At 37.4% G+C, this 14,241-nt stretch overlaps 1 protein-coding gene across 1 annotated transcript; it reads left to right on the top strand.

The window, feature by feature from the left end:
- The first annotated feature begins 2,473 nt into the window (after nt 1–2,473).
- fam133b (family with sequence similarity 133 member B) lies at nt 2,474–12,525 on the top strand. Its single transcript, XM_062990688.1, has 11 exons — nt 2,474–2,588; nt 4,662–4,759; nt 6,993–7,071; nt 7,189–7,272; nt 7,358–7,390; nt 7,563–7,637; nt 8,475–8,573; nt 10,274–10,327; nt 10,429–10,512; nt 10,627–10,677; nt 12,170–12,525. Exons 1-11 carry the CDS (start codon nt 2,565–2,567, stop codon nt 12,287–12,289), a joined length of 801 nt encoding a protein of 266 aa, XP_062846758.1. The 5' UTR covers nt 2,474–2,564; the 3' UTR covers nt 12,290–12,525.
- The last annotated feature ends 1,716 nt before the right edge of the window (nt 12,526–14,241 follow it).

Below are 14,241 nucleotides of genomic sequence, written 5' to 3'. Positions count from 1 at the left end.
CCACAAAGCTGGATACATGTAAATGATCAAGTTTATACTCTTGATAGCAATGGTGGCTGAAACACCTGAACTATTCATATATTTTTGGCCATACAGTGTACTAACATGTTAAAAAAAGTTCATAGGCTGTCTGACCTTTGGAGTAGTGCATTCCTAAAGTATTTCTAAAAATGTTTTTGTTAGTTCATGTTTTAATACTTTCTAACAAAGCTAAACAGATAAAACAAACTCAGTATTCTCAGTACTACAGTGGCGTTCCAACTATCTACCACCAGTAAAACATTTTCCAGCTCCCACCAGACAGTAAAAGAGGCCTGTTATGATTTCAGTGGGCATTTTAGTGTCAAAAGAGTAATTGCCTTTTGATTGTGGCTTTTACTAAGTATGCTTTTTGTAGTCAAATTTCATAGATCATACTGTAATAGCTGAGTTCAAGGCTTGGAATGTACATTTTTAATAATAAATTGATATGTTGACACAAACAGCACCTTGAAATGACCAATCTCATTATTTTTCTGCTGTGAAAGAAAACAAAAAGTAATGTGTGATTGGGTTGCTATATTGTTTTCAATATTTGAAATTTTCAATATGAATTCATAACAGTGACAAAACAATAAAATAAACTGTAACTAATTGTACTTGTTTGCTTTAATTGGAAATCAAGTCTGATTGTTTTATTAAATCTTGTTATCAATGTTTTTGTATCTTATTACTGAATAATGGTACTTTGTTTTTACTATGCTCCATATACTTTGCCCTCAATAATACTTTTATTCATTGTATTTTATTTATTGGGATTGTATTACTGATACATTGCAAATGATTGTTGCATAAACATAAAACCTGTCTGTTAGGCTGGTATCAATGCTGTATTGTTTCAACTTGAGAAAAAGTCATCTATGAGGCAAATCTGTATTTCAAAAAACAGAAACAGACAACAGAAAAAATCCACACATCAGATGTTTATTTTTAGTTCTTATGTTGAAATCATTTTAATCAGTTTATATATAAATTATATATAAATTGGCAAAGCTAAACTATATACTTATATAATTTTAGCATTTGTGGTGATGCTTAATTATATAATTATATATAATTATTTACTATCTGTAGTTAAAAGAAATGTCCCAATTATTGTGTGTTAGAAACTGTATGCTGAAATGTATTTAATATAATCTGATTGTTTTTCTGTTTTCCTCATAACCATGTTTATTTTAGCATGCACCACACAATGTGCTTTTGTATTTCACTGGAAAATTAAGCAAACAGTGTAAACTTGTTTGTATTTTGTTTCTCAGATTTTTCATGCTTAATGTAAAAGAAATAGACAGTTTTTTTGCATTTATATTTTATTGCTGATGTCACTTATACATTATCGCTATTTTTCAGTCATACAGCCTTTAAACATACAGATGAACTAAGAGTTAGATTTGCTCAGTGCTTCATTTATGTCTATAGGTTTTAGTAAGCTAGTAGATAGATGGTTAATTTTTTTTCAGCAGCTGATGTGGTTGACAAATTTATGACATGATACAATAAAATGCTTTAAAAAGTTAAATAAAAAGTGCCTTTCTTTTGTCTTGCATAATTTTATGTTACATATCACACTGGATATAAAATTCTGCACCCCTGTTTCAATGCCAGGTATTTGTGTCGTTTAAAAAATCTGACCAGAACTTTTTCCAGCTTTAATTTGACCTATAATCTGTACAATTTAATTAGGAACTAACAATAATATGGTTGCATAAATATGAACAATTATAACTGTGCTGCATTTAAATTTTTGTCCAGTGTTCTAGTAACTCAGGTGCATTGGTAAAACACGCCAAACTTGTGAGTTTTAATCTTAGCTCTGCTACAGGCAAGTCAGGTGCCTATATGGATGATCATTGGCTTGTCTTGGATTTGCTGGAGGGGATTCCTCATAACTGCTGCAATTACGGCCTCTGCTGGCTGATTAATGGCACCTGCACAAAGACTAATAATGGATATCGGTGCGTAACTCTCCATATGTGATACTGAACCATATATGAATTTGCCTCAAGCAGGTGAAAAGAAACAATCGGTACTGCACACGTGTGTGTGTGTGTGTGTGACTGTTGTGGTTCTAGAACAGGAGTGGAGGTATGCAGAAGTAGAGGTGATATTACAACCTTGTAACAGGATAAGACTAGATTGGGAGGAAAACTGGGAAAAATGCATTCATAGAAAATCTTAAAATCTTAAACTCACCTCACAGCAAGAAGGTCCTGGGTTCGATTCCCAGGTGGAGTGAAATGCTTTTAACTTTTACTATGAATAAATGGATAAACAAATAAAATAATGGATAATAATCAATGAATAAATAAATACAGTAATTGATAAATGAAGGAACGGATCAATGAATAAAGGAATGAATAAATTAATGGATAAATCAATTAACAAATAAATAAATGATTGTAATGTCCCCACTGACTGCTAGGTGGCAAAACGCTTCTCATTCCTCAGATGCGATGCCACCGCAGCAGCCATGTAAACAAAGCGTGTAACTTCCACTGTGTGTGATAAATGGAGCTTCTGTAATCATGGGGAAGCGGGATAACAGAGTGGTAAGTTTTAATATCATGAAATACATTATCATGTATAATCATGTAAGTGCAAAGATAACATTTCACACATTCTGCCTATTTTATGTAGGGGCAAAACTAAAGCTCAGCGAGGCCCAGCTAGCTTAGCTTAGAATTAAATAAAGATTATTTCTGCAAATGTGTGCAAGTTATTTGATGTACATGAATTATGTTTGGAAAATCTTTAAACAGACTGATGGTGTTAAATAAGAATGTGAGAATATTCTTTACTATATCAGTCATAACTACATGTCTTACCAGATTAGGCTAACTAGCTTAGCTTTTAGCTCTGACTGAATTAACGGTGCCTTTTTACTGCACCATAGCTAATTTAGAAATGACTTATTGTTTACATTATTATGTTTTTTACTTAGAACCATTTATAATGCAGAAATAGTCTACTTAAGCACCAAAACGATCTTTTCGTACCATGCTATCAACAACTTACAGACGTTAAATGATTTATGAGCACATAAAACCAAAACTCAAATTTCTCAAAGAAAACGAGCCGGAAAACTAAAATAAATACAAACCTTTAATTAAACCTAAGAAAATATTTCCAGTATTTTCACTGGCCAAACCCTAGATGAAAGTGTTATTAATTTGGAAAAAAAAACATACAACAACCTATGCAAAATATAAACAAGTGTATGACAAGGTTTTTTTATAGTATGAATATCATTTTCATCAGTCCTGGATTTCTTTGTATGTTGTTTATTTCTATTTTCAGTTTCATGTATTTTTGGTATTTCACGTGTTAAATATTTCAGTAGGCTTTTGCTGATAAGAATTTGGATGGTTCCTTGAAATGTGACAGTTCCCCCTGTCTTGTGGTCCATGTGAGATGAGTTCAGGCTTAGAGAACTTGGCAGCATTTATGCCAGTTTGGATAAGATGGATGTCTGGCTTTCTCTTTGCTTAATAGAGTTTCAAGTTGCATGTCTTGATGCAGTGGCGGACTGTGTTTAGCGACAATTGTTTTCCAAAGTATGCCTAAACCCATGTGGCTATAATTATCACAGTAGCATGATGGTGTCTCATGCAATGCTGTCTTAGAATTCTAATGTCACACACACATTCAGCAAAGGTTTCAGCCTTTGTCCTACACAGACAGATTTCTCTGGATCTTTTAACAGTATTATGTAAGATGGTGAAAGATCAAAATTACTTGTGTTAATTTTTTACTTGTACAAAACTTTTGGCACAAAGTGGTGAGACACAAACTATCATGCTGGCAAAGACTCAGCCTTTGGTGGATTCTTTTACATACCTAAACATTTTGGTGAAAAGGATGTATCTAATGCAGATCTATTTACAGATAAATGTGGCAGTGAGGAAGCTTTTGACCTGAGCATCTCTTGGTGCTAGTACAGTACCACAATGTTGCATAAGGCAGGCAGACCACGTTGCACGGTTTGTGCCATTGTTTTCTATGGAGTGAGGCGCTGCCATTTACTTTGCCACTGTGCATTCTTGATGCCGTTTTGACACTCTGATTTTACTGCTTATTTCTGTGCCTAATATCCAATCGGATTGAACCCATTTTGTCTCTGACCTTTTAAAAAGAACTGCCAAAGAAACAGATTCTTTACATGATGTAAACAGAAGCAAACCACAGACGTGGTGGAGAGAAACTGATCCTTACTGTTTTACAAAACCTTAAATTATTTAAATCACCCCTATATCAAGCATGATATTGTGAGGGGGGAAAACAAAACAATAAAGTTTCATCAACCCACTTTATTTTTCTGCTGTTTTTAATTTTCTCTTTTTTTTTTATCTCGTTTTAAACTTTAATTCATTTTATTAAGTGCATGTGAATAAACTGCCAATACTGTCAAAGTTGTATATTGTTTTTAAGCTTGGCGCTCAGTGGCACAGCCAGCAGGAAGCAGTTTTGCTGCATATCATGTGAAAGCCGACTAACTATGGTGTGCCACCTAATGATTAGAAGAGAATTCTTCGGCTAGATAAAGTCTGCAGGCTGCATGTGGAAAACCTTGGACATGCAGAAGACAACGTGTCCTTAATGTCAGTAATTGTGTTTCGTTACAGCCCTACCTAAACCCAATAGCTGCTGCTAGAGCCAGAGGACCTACACCTCTCTCCGGTCCCACCATTCAGGACTATCTCAGCAGGCCTCGGCCAACATGGTACGTAGTGTTAACTTGTGATAGAGATCCAGCACAATAAGTAAATACTTAGTTAAACAAGGTTTATGAGTGTTATGTTTAATCAGCTGCCAGTGTGCAGAGACATGGTAGATTTCTGACATCACATTTAGCATGTTCTGTACATCTTTTTCTGTCTCAGTGGCTAGGTTACAGAAACATGTTTTTAGGGATGTGTTTTAAAAAGTATGGTAGATGGGAAAAACTAACTTTTGATCCGCATTTTTGATTAAGCACTGATTTTACACCAGATGCCTTTCCTGACACAGCCCTCCCGATTTATCCAGGCTTAGGACCAGCATTAAAATCACACTGATAAGTGCACCCCAATAATTACAACAGCATGATTCTAAAGACATAATAAAAAGATAGTCATTTTAAGTATATAAGTGTATTCTACTGATCAGATTTCGTAATTATTTGTTCAATTTAACAGACCAGAAAAATGCCATAAAATGAACAAGAAAAAAAAAAAGCCATTTTCTTGCGGGAGTAAAAGTATTTAGTTTTTGACTTTGAAAACTTAATGTCCTGTAGTTTTAAAGAAAAATGCTGAAGAAAGAAAGAAAATAAATGTGGTTTTGTTGTCTAATAATCATAGTTTGACTCAGGCTTTTAAATGACAGCACACTAGTCAGAACACCTTTTGACACTGTTGACCCTGAAATTTTAAGAAGTAGATCTTAAAACTATGCTGACATCAGGCATTAAATTATACTTTTTAAAAATACAGAAAACCATGTATCAAACGAAACTAAATCACTTTAGTTTCACACGGCTTTATGGCTACTACTTTTTTCTCATTATCAGTTGGAAATATTATTATTAAATATTATTTTAATGTTATGCCCAAGGGGCGCTCAGGTAATGCAACTGTTAAGTACACTAGCCCTGAGATCCTGGCATCTGTGGTTCGAATCATGGCGATGCTGTCTGCCAGTTGACGTTTGCACAGACAGGAAACAGCCATGCCGTTGGGAGGTGCACTTGTCAGTGTGCCCTCGGGGACAGTTTCAGCCCTGGATAAAAATGGGAGGGTTGTGTCAAGAAGGTCAGCTGGGGGTCTACACTGACATGATTGGCTAAGCCCAAGCTATTCTTGTCTTGCACCCAGTTTTTCCTTGTGGAATCTGACTCACTGCAACCCTGACCAGACTAAAGGGGTTGGTGAAAATGAAATGAAATTATAATGTCATGGGTTTCATTTGTTTGTCAGCCATAACATTAAAACCACCTCCTTGTTTCTACACTCATTGTCCATTTTATCAGCTCCACTTACCATATAGGAGCACTTTGTAGTTCTACAATTACTGACTGTAGTCCATCTGATTCTCTGCATGCTTTGTTAGCCCCCTTTCACCCTGTTCTTCAATGGTCAGGACCCCCACAGGACCACCACAGAGCAGGTATTATTTGGGTGGTGGATGATTCTCAGCACTGCAGTGACACTGACATGGTGGTGGTGTGTTAGTGTGTGTTGTGCTGGTATGAGTGGATAAGACGGAGCAATGCTGATGGAGTTTTTAAACACCTCACTGTCACTGCTGGACTGAGAATAGTCCACCAACCAAAAATATCCAGCCAACAGCGCCCTGTGGGCAGCGTCCCGTGACCACTGATGAAGGTCTAGGAGATGACCAACTCAAACAGCAGCAGTAGATGAGCGATCGTCTCTGACTTTATATCTACAAGGAGGACCAACCAGGTAGGAGTGTCTAATAGAGTGGACAGTGAGCGGATCCACTCATACCAGCACAACACACACTAACACCACCACCACGTCTATGTCACTGCAGTGCTGTGAATGATCCACCACCCAAATAATACCTGCTCTGTGGTAGATTTGTGGGGGTCCTGACCATTGAAGAACAGGGTGAAAACAGGCTAAAAAGGTATGTAGAGAAATAGTTGGACTACAGTCAGTAATTGTAGAACTACAAAGTGCTTCTATATAGTAAGTGGAGCTGATGAAATGGACAGTGAGTGTAGGAACAAGAAGGTTGTTTTAATGTTATGGCCGATAAGTGTATCTCCCAATTCTAAAACCATATGTATTAATATGGTGGTTTACTCGTTAGTTTTCAAAAACAATAAATAAGTTTAGTATGTAATGCTCTGGAGATGCTAGACCAATCAGATTTATTACATTACCACATTATAGAAGTTAAATGGCCAGCATGTGGTGCTAGATTGGATCATATCTATCCTCCTTCAGGGAGGAGGTGAAAGAGCAGCTGGAAAAGAAGAAGAAAGGATCAAGAGCTCTGGCTGACTTTGAGGATAAAATGAATGAGGTAAACTTTTAGTAACTGGTAAACACTACATTCTTTCTACTAATTACTAAACGTGAATGTAGCCCAACAACAGACAGTTATCCATCTAGGTTTTCTGTTTATGTTTGTTATTTTCAGAGATGGAGGAAAGAATTGGAGAAAAACAGAGAAAGGTTACTGGGAGGAGGTGAAAAGAAAGAAAAGGAAAAAGAGAAGAAAGAGGTCATTACTTATCAGAAAAGATTTCAGCTAAAATGACTGAAATAACTTTGTATGAATATTTAACTTTGCTCTGTCTGTCTTACAGAAAAAGAGAAAAGAAAAAAAGAAATCCAGTAGGGTGAGAAAAGCGTTTTTCTTTTTTACTTCACATCCAAGATCTGAAATGCAAATAAATTAACAGCTTGAATAACTGGTTTTTCTGTTTAGTTGTTTTTGCACTTCATTTTCATCCCTTGCTCACCTATTTGCCTGATATCTAATGAGCTCTGCTTCCATTGTGTGTGGTCAAGCATTCTTCGTCTTCTTCCTCCTCCTCATCGAGTTCTGATTCCTCCAGCAGTTCGTCTTCTGAGTCTGAAGATGAGGTACAGCACATTAAACCTTTATTTCTGTCTGTTTGCAAATTTATGTGTTCATCCTGTAGCTACACTCTTCGGCCAAAAGTGTGTGGAATCCATATAAGTCGCGTATTTCAATAACACATTGAAAACTAACAATGAATCTAATGCCACAATGTCCTGTGGCATTACATTGGGGAACACCCTTTCCTGTTCTAGCAGGGTGGGATGGTGGATAACGCTGTGGAGCAGGCGGTCTGGCTCCTTTTTGTGTGAAGTTTGCATGTTCTTTCTGTGGCTGCATAGGTTTTTTCAGGGAGCTCTGGTTTCCTCCCACAGTCCAAAGACATGTAAGTTAGGTGAATTGGAGATTCAAAATTGCCCAGTATGGTGTTTGACTTAAACTGCTAAATCATTTTACCTATAAATATCTGTCCTGTCATGAATGTAAGCAAAGTGTAAAACATGACCTTAAAATCCTAATAAATAATAATAATTCCCTGTACTAGCATGTATGTGCCCCTGTGCTCTAAACAAGCTCCATTAAGATTTGAAGTTTGATGTTGAGAAATATTGATTGCAAACACAGAGCAATGAACATCTTTGGGATTAACTGATATCTGTTGTAAACCAGGCTCTCATGAATGCTCTTTTAACTGAATGGGCACAAAACTCTGAAAGCTTTCCCAAAAGAGTTAGGCCTGAAGGAAGAGATCATATTAATGCCTATTATTTTGTAATAGGAGGTCAAACAAGCTTGAAGTCATGTCTCTGCATATTTTTGGCCATAAGTGTATAGGTTTCTTGTGTATTTTAAAATATAGGTTTATTTTATTGGTATTTCTCGTTTGTTGTTGGTGTCAGAACGTAAGGAAGAAAGTGAAGAAGAAACGGAAAAGAAAGCAGTCCTCAGCACGGAAAGCCTCAGACGATTCGGATGCAGAGTCAGAACCTGACAGCAAGGTAAGGCTTGACGCTGAAGAAGAAGAAGAAGATATACTTTATTTGTCATATATACAGATACAGTTGTACAGTACAATGAAATTCTTTCTTCGCATATCCCAGCTTGTTTGGAAGCTGGGGTCAGAGCGCAGGGTCAGCCACCTTACGGCGCCCCTGGAGCAGACAGGGTTAAGGGCCTTGCTCAAGGACCCAACAGTGGATGCATAGCAGAGCCTGGATTTGAACCCCCAATCTTCCGGTTGATAGCCCAAAGCTCTACCCACTAGGCTACCACTGTCCCTAATTATTATTCCTTTAGTGTGTTTGCCAAATACTACGTCAAATACATTGTTAATATAAAAAATTGGCCTGAACAAAGCTAAGTTCATTTAGGCCAGATGCATGTTGTACTTGTAAGCTAATTAGGTGAGTAGTGATAGAGATTGGATTGGCCATAAAATGTGTCTACTAAAGTAATGCGTAACACACAGATCTTTATTTTCTTATTTTATTGTATTTTTTAACAAATGTTTATGTGGTGCTCACATGCCGCAGCAGTCTATTATGTTAACCCATCACCGCTGAGATCCAGGTTCTAATCTTGGCTGTGTTTTCCTCTGCACTTGTCCAATTTCTCCTCCATAACTTTGTCTCCAAAACATCCTGCTTGTGCCGTCCTTCTAAAAACTTATTCCTAGTCTTCAGTCCTCATCACTTAATAAAATGTTTATCGTCAGTAATAAACAAAACAACAACAAGGAATACATTTTTTTAAATATACTAATTTTCAGTAGATTAAATATAGGGTGTCCCAAAATTCACGCAAGAAGTAATTTTGATAGAGAACACAGGTTTTTAATGAAAAATTGTAAATTTTTAATTGATTCATAAAGTATACAGTATAGGGTTATGTATGGAATAGCATATCGGGTAAATGGCCTCCACGGCTTTGCTGGCACATACGCACTCTTTTGTCGAAATGAAGTTAAATCACTATTCTGACCATATTTTGTACGAAAATTGCGAACTATAGCTGCCAAACCTTCATTATTTTTAAAATATTGCTCAACAATGAAAACGCGTTGTTCTTTCGTGTAGCGCTCCATTTTTAATAACCCTGAACCGTGAGCTGTCACGCTGTCTTTTTTTTCGTTGGCAACACTTTACCGCACAAATGGCGCCAAATTCAAATCTTGCGTGAATTTTGAGACACCCTATTGAAAGATTTGTGTCTATTGCTGCCACCACTGACCACACATTAACTGGTTTTACTTGATGACTAACAATGCTGGCAAACATCCACACGAATAACTGGCTTGCTGGTCAGACAGTTTGTCTGGGCAGTGTCCTAAATCATAGGTAACAGTGTGACAGTATTAGCAGTTGGTGTATTAATGTCATACTGTTTAATTATTTCGTTTGTTCTTATTCTAATAATATTTAGTTATGCTCCACCTCAAAGACAAATTTACTCTTACAGTTCTACATTTGTATGATTTGTATGTGTATGAACAAGTTCAGCTTCATAAAACAATGTTCCTTATTAGTAACTCATTGCACTACATATGCATGTTTTGTCATCTATGATGTTTGTTTCTCTATCTATGGTTACTTAGTTCAACAGCAGCTATCACTCAGTTTAAAGTATAACCAGCCTCTACAATTTAACATGGTTCATCTTCCAGACGTCATTATTTACCATCTGATTCATTTGTTTTTAGGAATCATCCAGAAAGAAAAGGAAGAAACTCAGGGAGGATGGAGTAAAAGTTAAGGTACATAAAAATGGATTCCATAGATAGTTTTTCTTACTGTTTTTGTTCTTTAGGTGCATATTTTGCTGTGTAGTAAGACCTGAATTGTTTTTATAATACAGGATGATAAGGGTGGGTTGAAAAAGATTAAGACTGAAAAAAGTGACTCAGATGACTCTTCAGACGAATCCGATTTAGATGATAACGTGAGTCCTTTTCACTGCTGTCACCTGATGTTTGATACAGTCAGTTTGGTTTGTGTTTGTACTGTGGAGGTTGTAAATTAATGCTAACTAATAAATGTCTGCTCTTATTCAAAGACTGAAGCCAAGAGAAAAAGACGAAGCAGTGAGGAGAAGGAGAAAAGTACGGTAAGTTTTCTGATCATTTGTTTATTGTTTACTAGTGATTCGGTGTAAATTCTGGGGTAAAACTTTCACAAACATAATAGACAAATAATAAGCTTTAGGACACACCTGGGCATTGTACGGCCCCTGGCCACATCCGGTTATTTTGGCTGTCCCCATCCATCCCACATGAGGTCAGTGGTAATTAGAAATCAGCTGTTAATAAGTATACGTCATACATGCAATACAATGGGTCAGTTTATTATTTTAAATGGACTTCTATTTTTCAGTACATTAGATTTACGTTTAAGTGCGTGTGTGTGAGTGTATCCAGTCTCACTGTAATGTGTTGGTGAACAGAACTAAGTGCGATTGACAGTAGACTTCCAAGTATTATTTATTGAAGTCAGATGTAAAGCTGTGTATGCCATTACGGTACTAAACACTCAGACACCTTATTTTTGCATTTTACCCCCTTTTTTAACCGCTTCTTGGGGACCCCGACGGTGTCCATGGAGGGGGTGTCTTTTCCAATCCCTTCTTATTCACCCACACTTTGGTGAATTTTGCATGTGAGATTGGTTTAGTGCACATAGAGCCCCGCCCCGATCTCTGCACTCCTCCACTTCTGTGCAGACGCCCTGGGCATCCAATGTCCTTACACAGCCCCACCCTTTTTAATTCTGTCTTTTACCACCCAGCAGACTGAAGGCCAGTTTTGTCTGCTGCAGGCATTAGCTATTTATATTAGCTGACCTTTTATTAAGTTTTACACATCCAGCACTGGAACAGTCCAGACGAGCTTTGTGATTTCAAAAAAGAATATAAGAACTGAAAAACAGCAAATAAGGTCATTAGACTCCAAACAAAATAGCAATGGCACAATTGATTAAATAGTAAAATAATGTTGATGTTTTTACTCTGCCTGCTTCTTATTGTCATTGTCTGATTGTAACATCTACCCTTACCAGGAACAGCTTATCAAAACTGTACAGTTTACTGCTTTTTATAAAGAGATACAATAAATTTTTGAGAATTAAGTTGGCCCGAGCCTCCACAACAGTCTCAGTTTCTCATGTGGAAAATTTAATTGCCCACCTTTGCTTTAGGACAACGTCTGTTAGCACGTTCTATCTGATTAACAGGATATTGTTGTTAGCTGTGTGTTGCTGGAGGTTCAGGAGAGCAGAATTTGTCATGCTCTCTGAACGGCAGGCTTGTCATTTGTTTGGACTGCTCATCAAAACGTCTTGAGTTTACATTCACAGAATAGGCAATAAAGTACCTTCCTTCCAAAGTGCTCAGCAGCCTAATAATAACCCACAGTTTGAAAAGAGGCTTTGACTGGCTTTGCCAGCGCTGTGGCCTCTGGCTTACGAAGGGAATCATCTAGTGACTAAATTTAATATTCATAGCATAAAAGAAAGCTATTAAAATGACAGCAGAATTTGGGTTGGCTTCATGAATATGCCCATACTCATGCTTATTTGTCATGTCTCTGTGTGTGTGTACGCAGGACAAATCAAAGAAAAAAAAGAATAAGCGGAAACATAAGAAACACAACAAGAAGAAAAAAAAGAAGAAGAGTTCTGGATCAGAGGTAGACAGAGATGCAGGTGTGTCCAATCCTGACTGAAGCTGGTGTGCTAGTTTCACTTGGCTGGAAAAAGTATGGGACAGTGGAACTGTGATTCTGGTAGCTGCTTATGCTTGCAGCAGTGTGACCCCCCCTACATACACAGAAGGATGATTGTGTGGACTGATGGATTGTATGGTTCGAGTTTGAGCTTGACGACCTCTTTTTTTAATTAGTTATTGTTTTGCTTGTATTTTTAAGCACGTCATCTGTCCTAATAAAGCATTATTATCCCACCAGAGATCAGTTGTATCTATATGCAGGACAAATCCCTAACTTGGATTCACATATTAAGCACATTGGTCTTGGTAATATTTCTCTTGGGTGATAATCACAAGTGGACAAGTGTTGTCCAAAGTTTTTTTTTTTTTTAAGTAGTGTTGTGTCAGTGTTATCGGCCTATCAGGCATCATGATTGGCTAGGTCTCGGTGGGATGGCCGAAGCCCTGCGAAGGATTGGTTTCCTGTTTGAGGTGTGTTGCTACATTGCACCCAGTGCCACAAAGTTGAATCAGTTTATCTGGACACAAAGTTTGGTGTGGAGATACAGTACGTCAGGGTATCTCCACACCAAACCTGCTTGCGGGATTCACCACCAGCTCAAACTGAAGAAGTCACATGGATTAGTGACGAAACGTATCTCCACTCCAAACCTTGTGTCCAGATGAACTGATTTAACTTTGTGGATTTGTGTACCTGGATTATTGAGCATGCATTAAAAGATTGCACCGAGTGATTTGGGGAAAACCTGACCCATTACAACCTTGACCAGGGTTGAGGTGGTAAAACATCAAAAATGTAATGAAAAAATATCCACCAACTAACGGAGCTGTTGCAGCGGGCATGGGTCGAACTGCGTATGGAGGATGTTCGCCACCTTGTGGAGTTTATTTCTAGACATTGGCATGCTGTAATTAATCAAAAAGGTTGACCAGTGTGTTCCTAATCCAGTGATCGTTCTGTGTACAAAGCACTATACAAACAAATTTAACTTGACTGGCGCATTATAGATTTGGAGTCATGAATGCAAGTTACCTTGATCCAGACTACTTCATTATGTTTGTGACAAAAGTGTCTGCTGCCCCTTGAGCAAAGCGAGGTCTACAAAGACATGGTTTGAAAAGCTTGTTGTAAATTAACTCTAGTGGCCTGCACAGAAAATGTTTGGAACAAATTGGCTTGTCAACTGCCAGCCAGGACACATATTCCCACAAACATACTCCAAAAGCTTTTGCCCATGTTATGTATCTGTTTGTGTAGGCATCAGAATGACCCAGCGTTTTTCAGAGGTTAGTTAGTGATACCATGTCACCCAATCTGCTTATCTGCCAACCTTCTTAATTGTATCCAGGCTTGGGAAAGGCACTGAGAGTGCACTGACAAGTCCATCTCCCAATAGTTAGGCTGTCTGGACATCCCACCCCCCTCAGACGTAGCCAATCGTGTCTGTGTAGACACTTGTTTAGCCAATAGCACCACAGCGATTCAAACCCCAGATCTCAGTGGAAGTGAGTTAGTGTATTTTATCACTGCATGACCTGAGCACCCCTACATGGTAAACTTTATAAGGCTTTAATAAAGTGAATTGCCTTACAGAATAATGTGTAAATTACCCTCAACAATTGTGTTGGGTACTGTCTAGTGTTGTACTGTACTGTATTCATGGTGATAATTTTATTATTATTAAGTGCTGTCAAGTTTATTCCAATTCCTGGCAACCACATGGATAGTGTTTCTCCAAAAAATGCTTTCTTCTGTTTGGGTCTTCAGGCTTTTTAATGGTTCGTTAAACTGCTGGAATGTTGCAAATGTAAATGTATCCATCAATCGTGTTGCTGGATGTGTTTTCCCTCCTTAACCTTTAGACTTCAATCATAATTATATTGTAAATGAATTGGTCTTAATTTTTTTAATTGTTTTTCTTGTTCTTTAGTTGTCTGTCAAATTAGACC

This window comes from Trichomycterus rosablanca, chromosome 2, assembly GCF_030014385.1.
Source record: "Trichomycterus rosablanca isolate fTriRos1 chromosome 2, fTriRos1.hap1, whole genome shotgun sequence".
Taxonomy (NCBI): domain Eukaryota; kingdom Metazoa; phylum Chordata; class Actinopteri; order Siluriformes; family Trichomycteridae; genus Trichomycterus; species Trichomycterus rosablanca.
The sequence above is the reverse complement of the archived record's forward strand: the minus strand, read 5'-3'. Positions and strand labels throughout refer to the sequence as shown.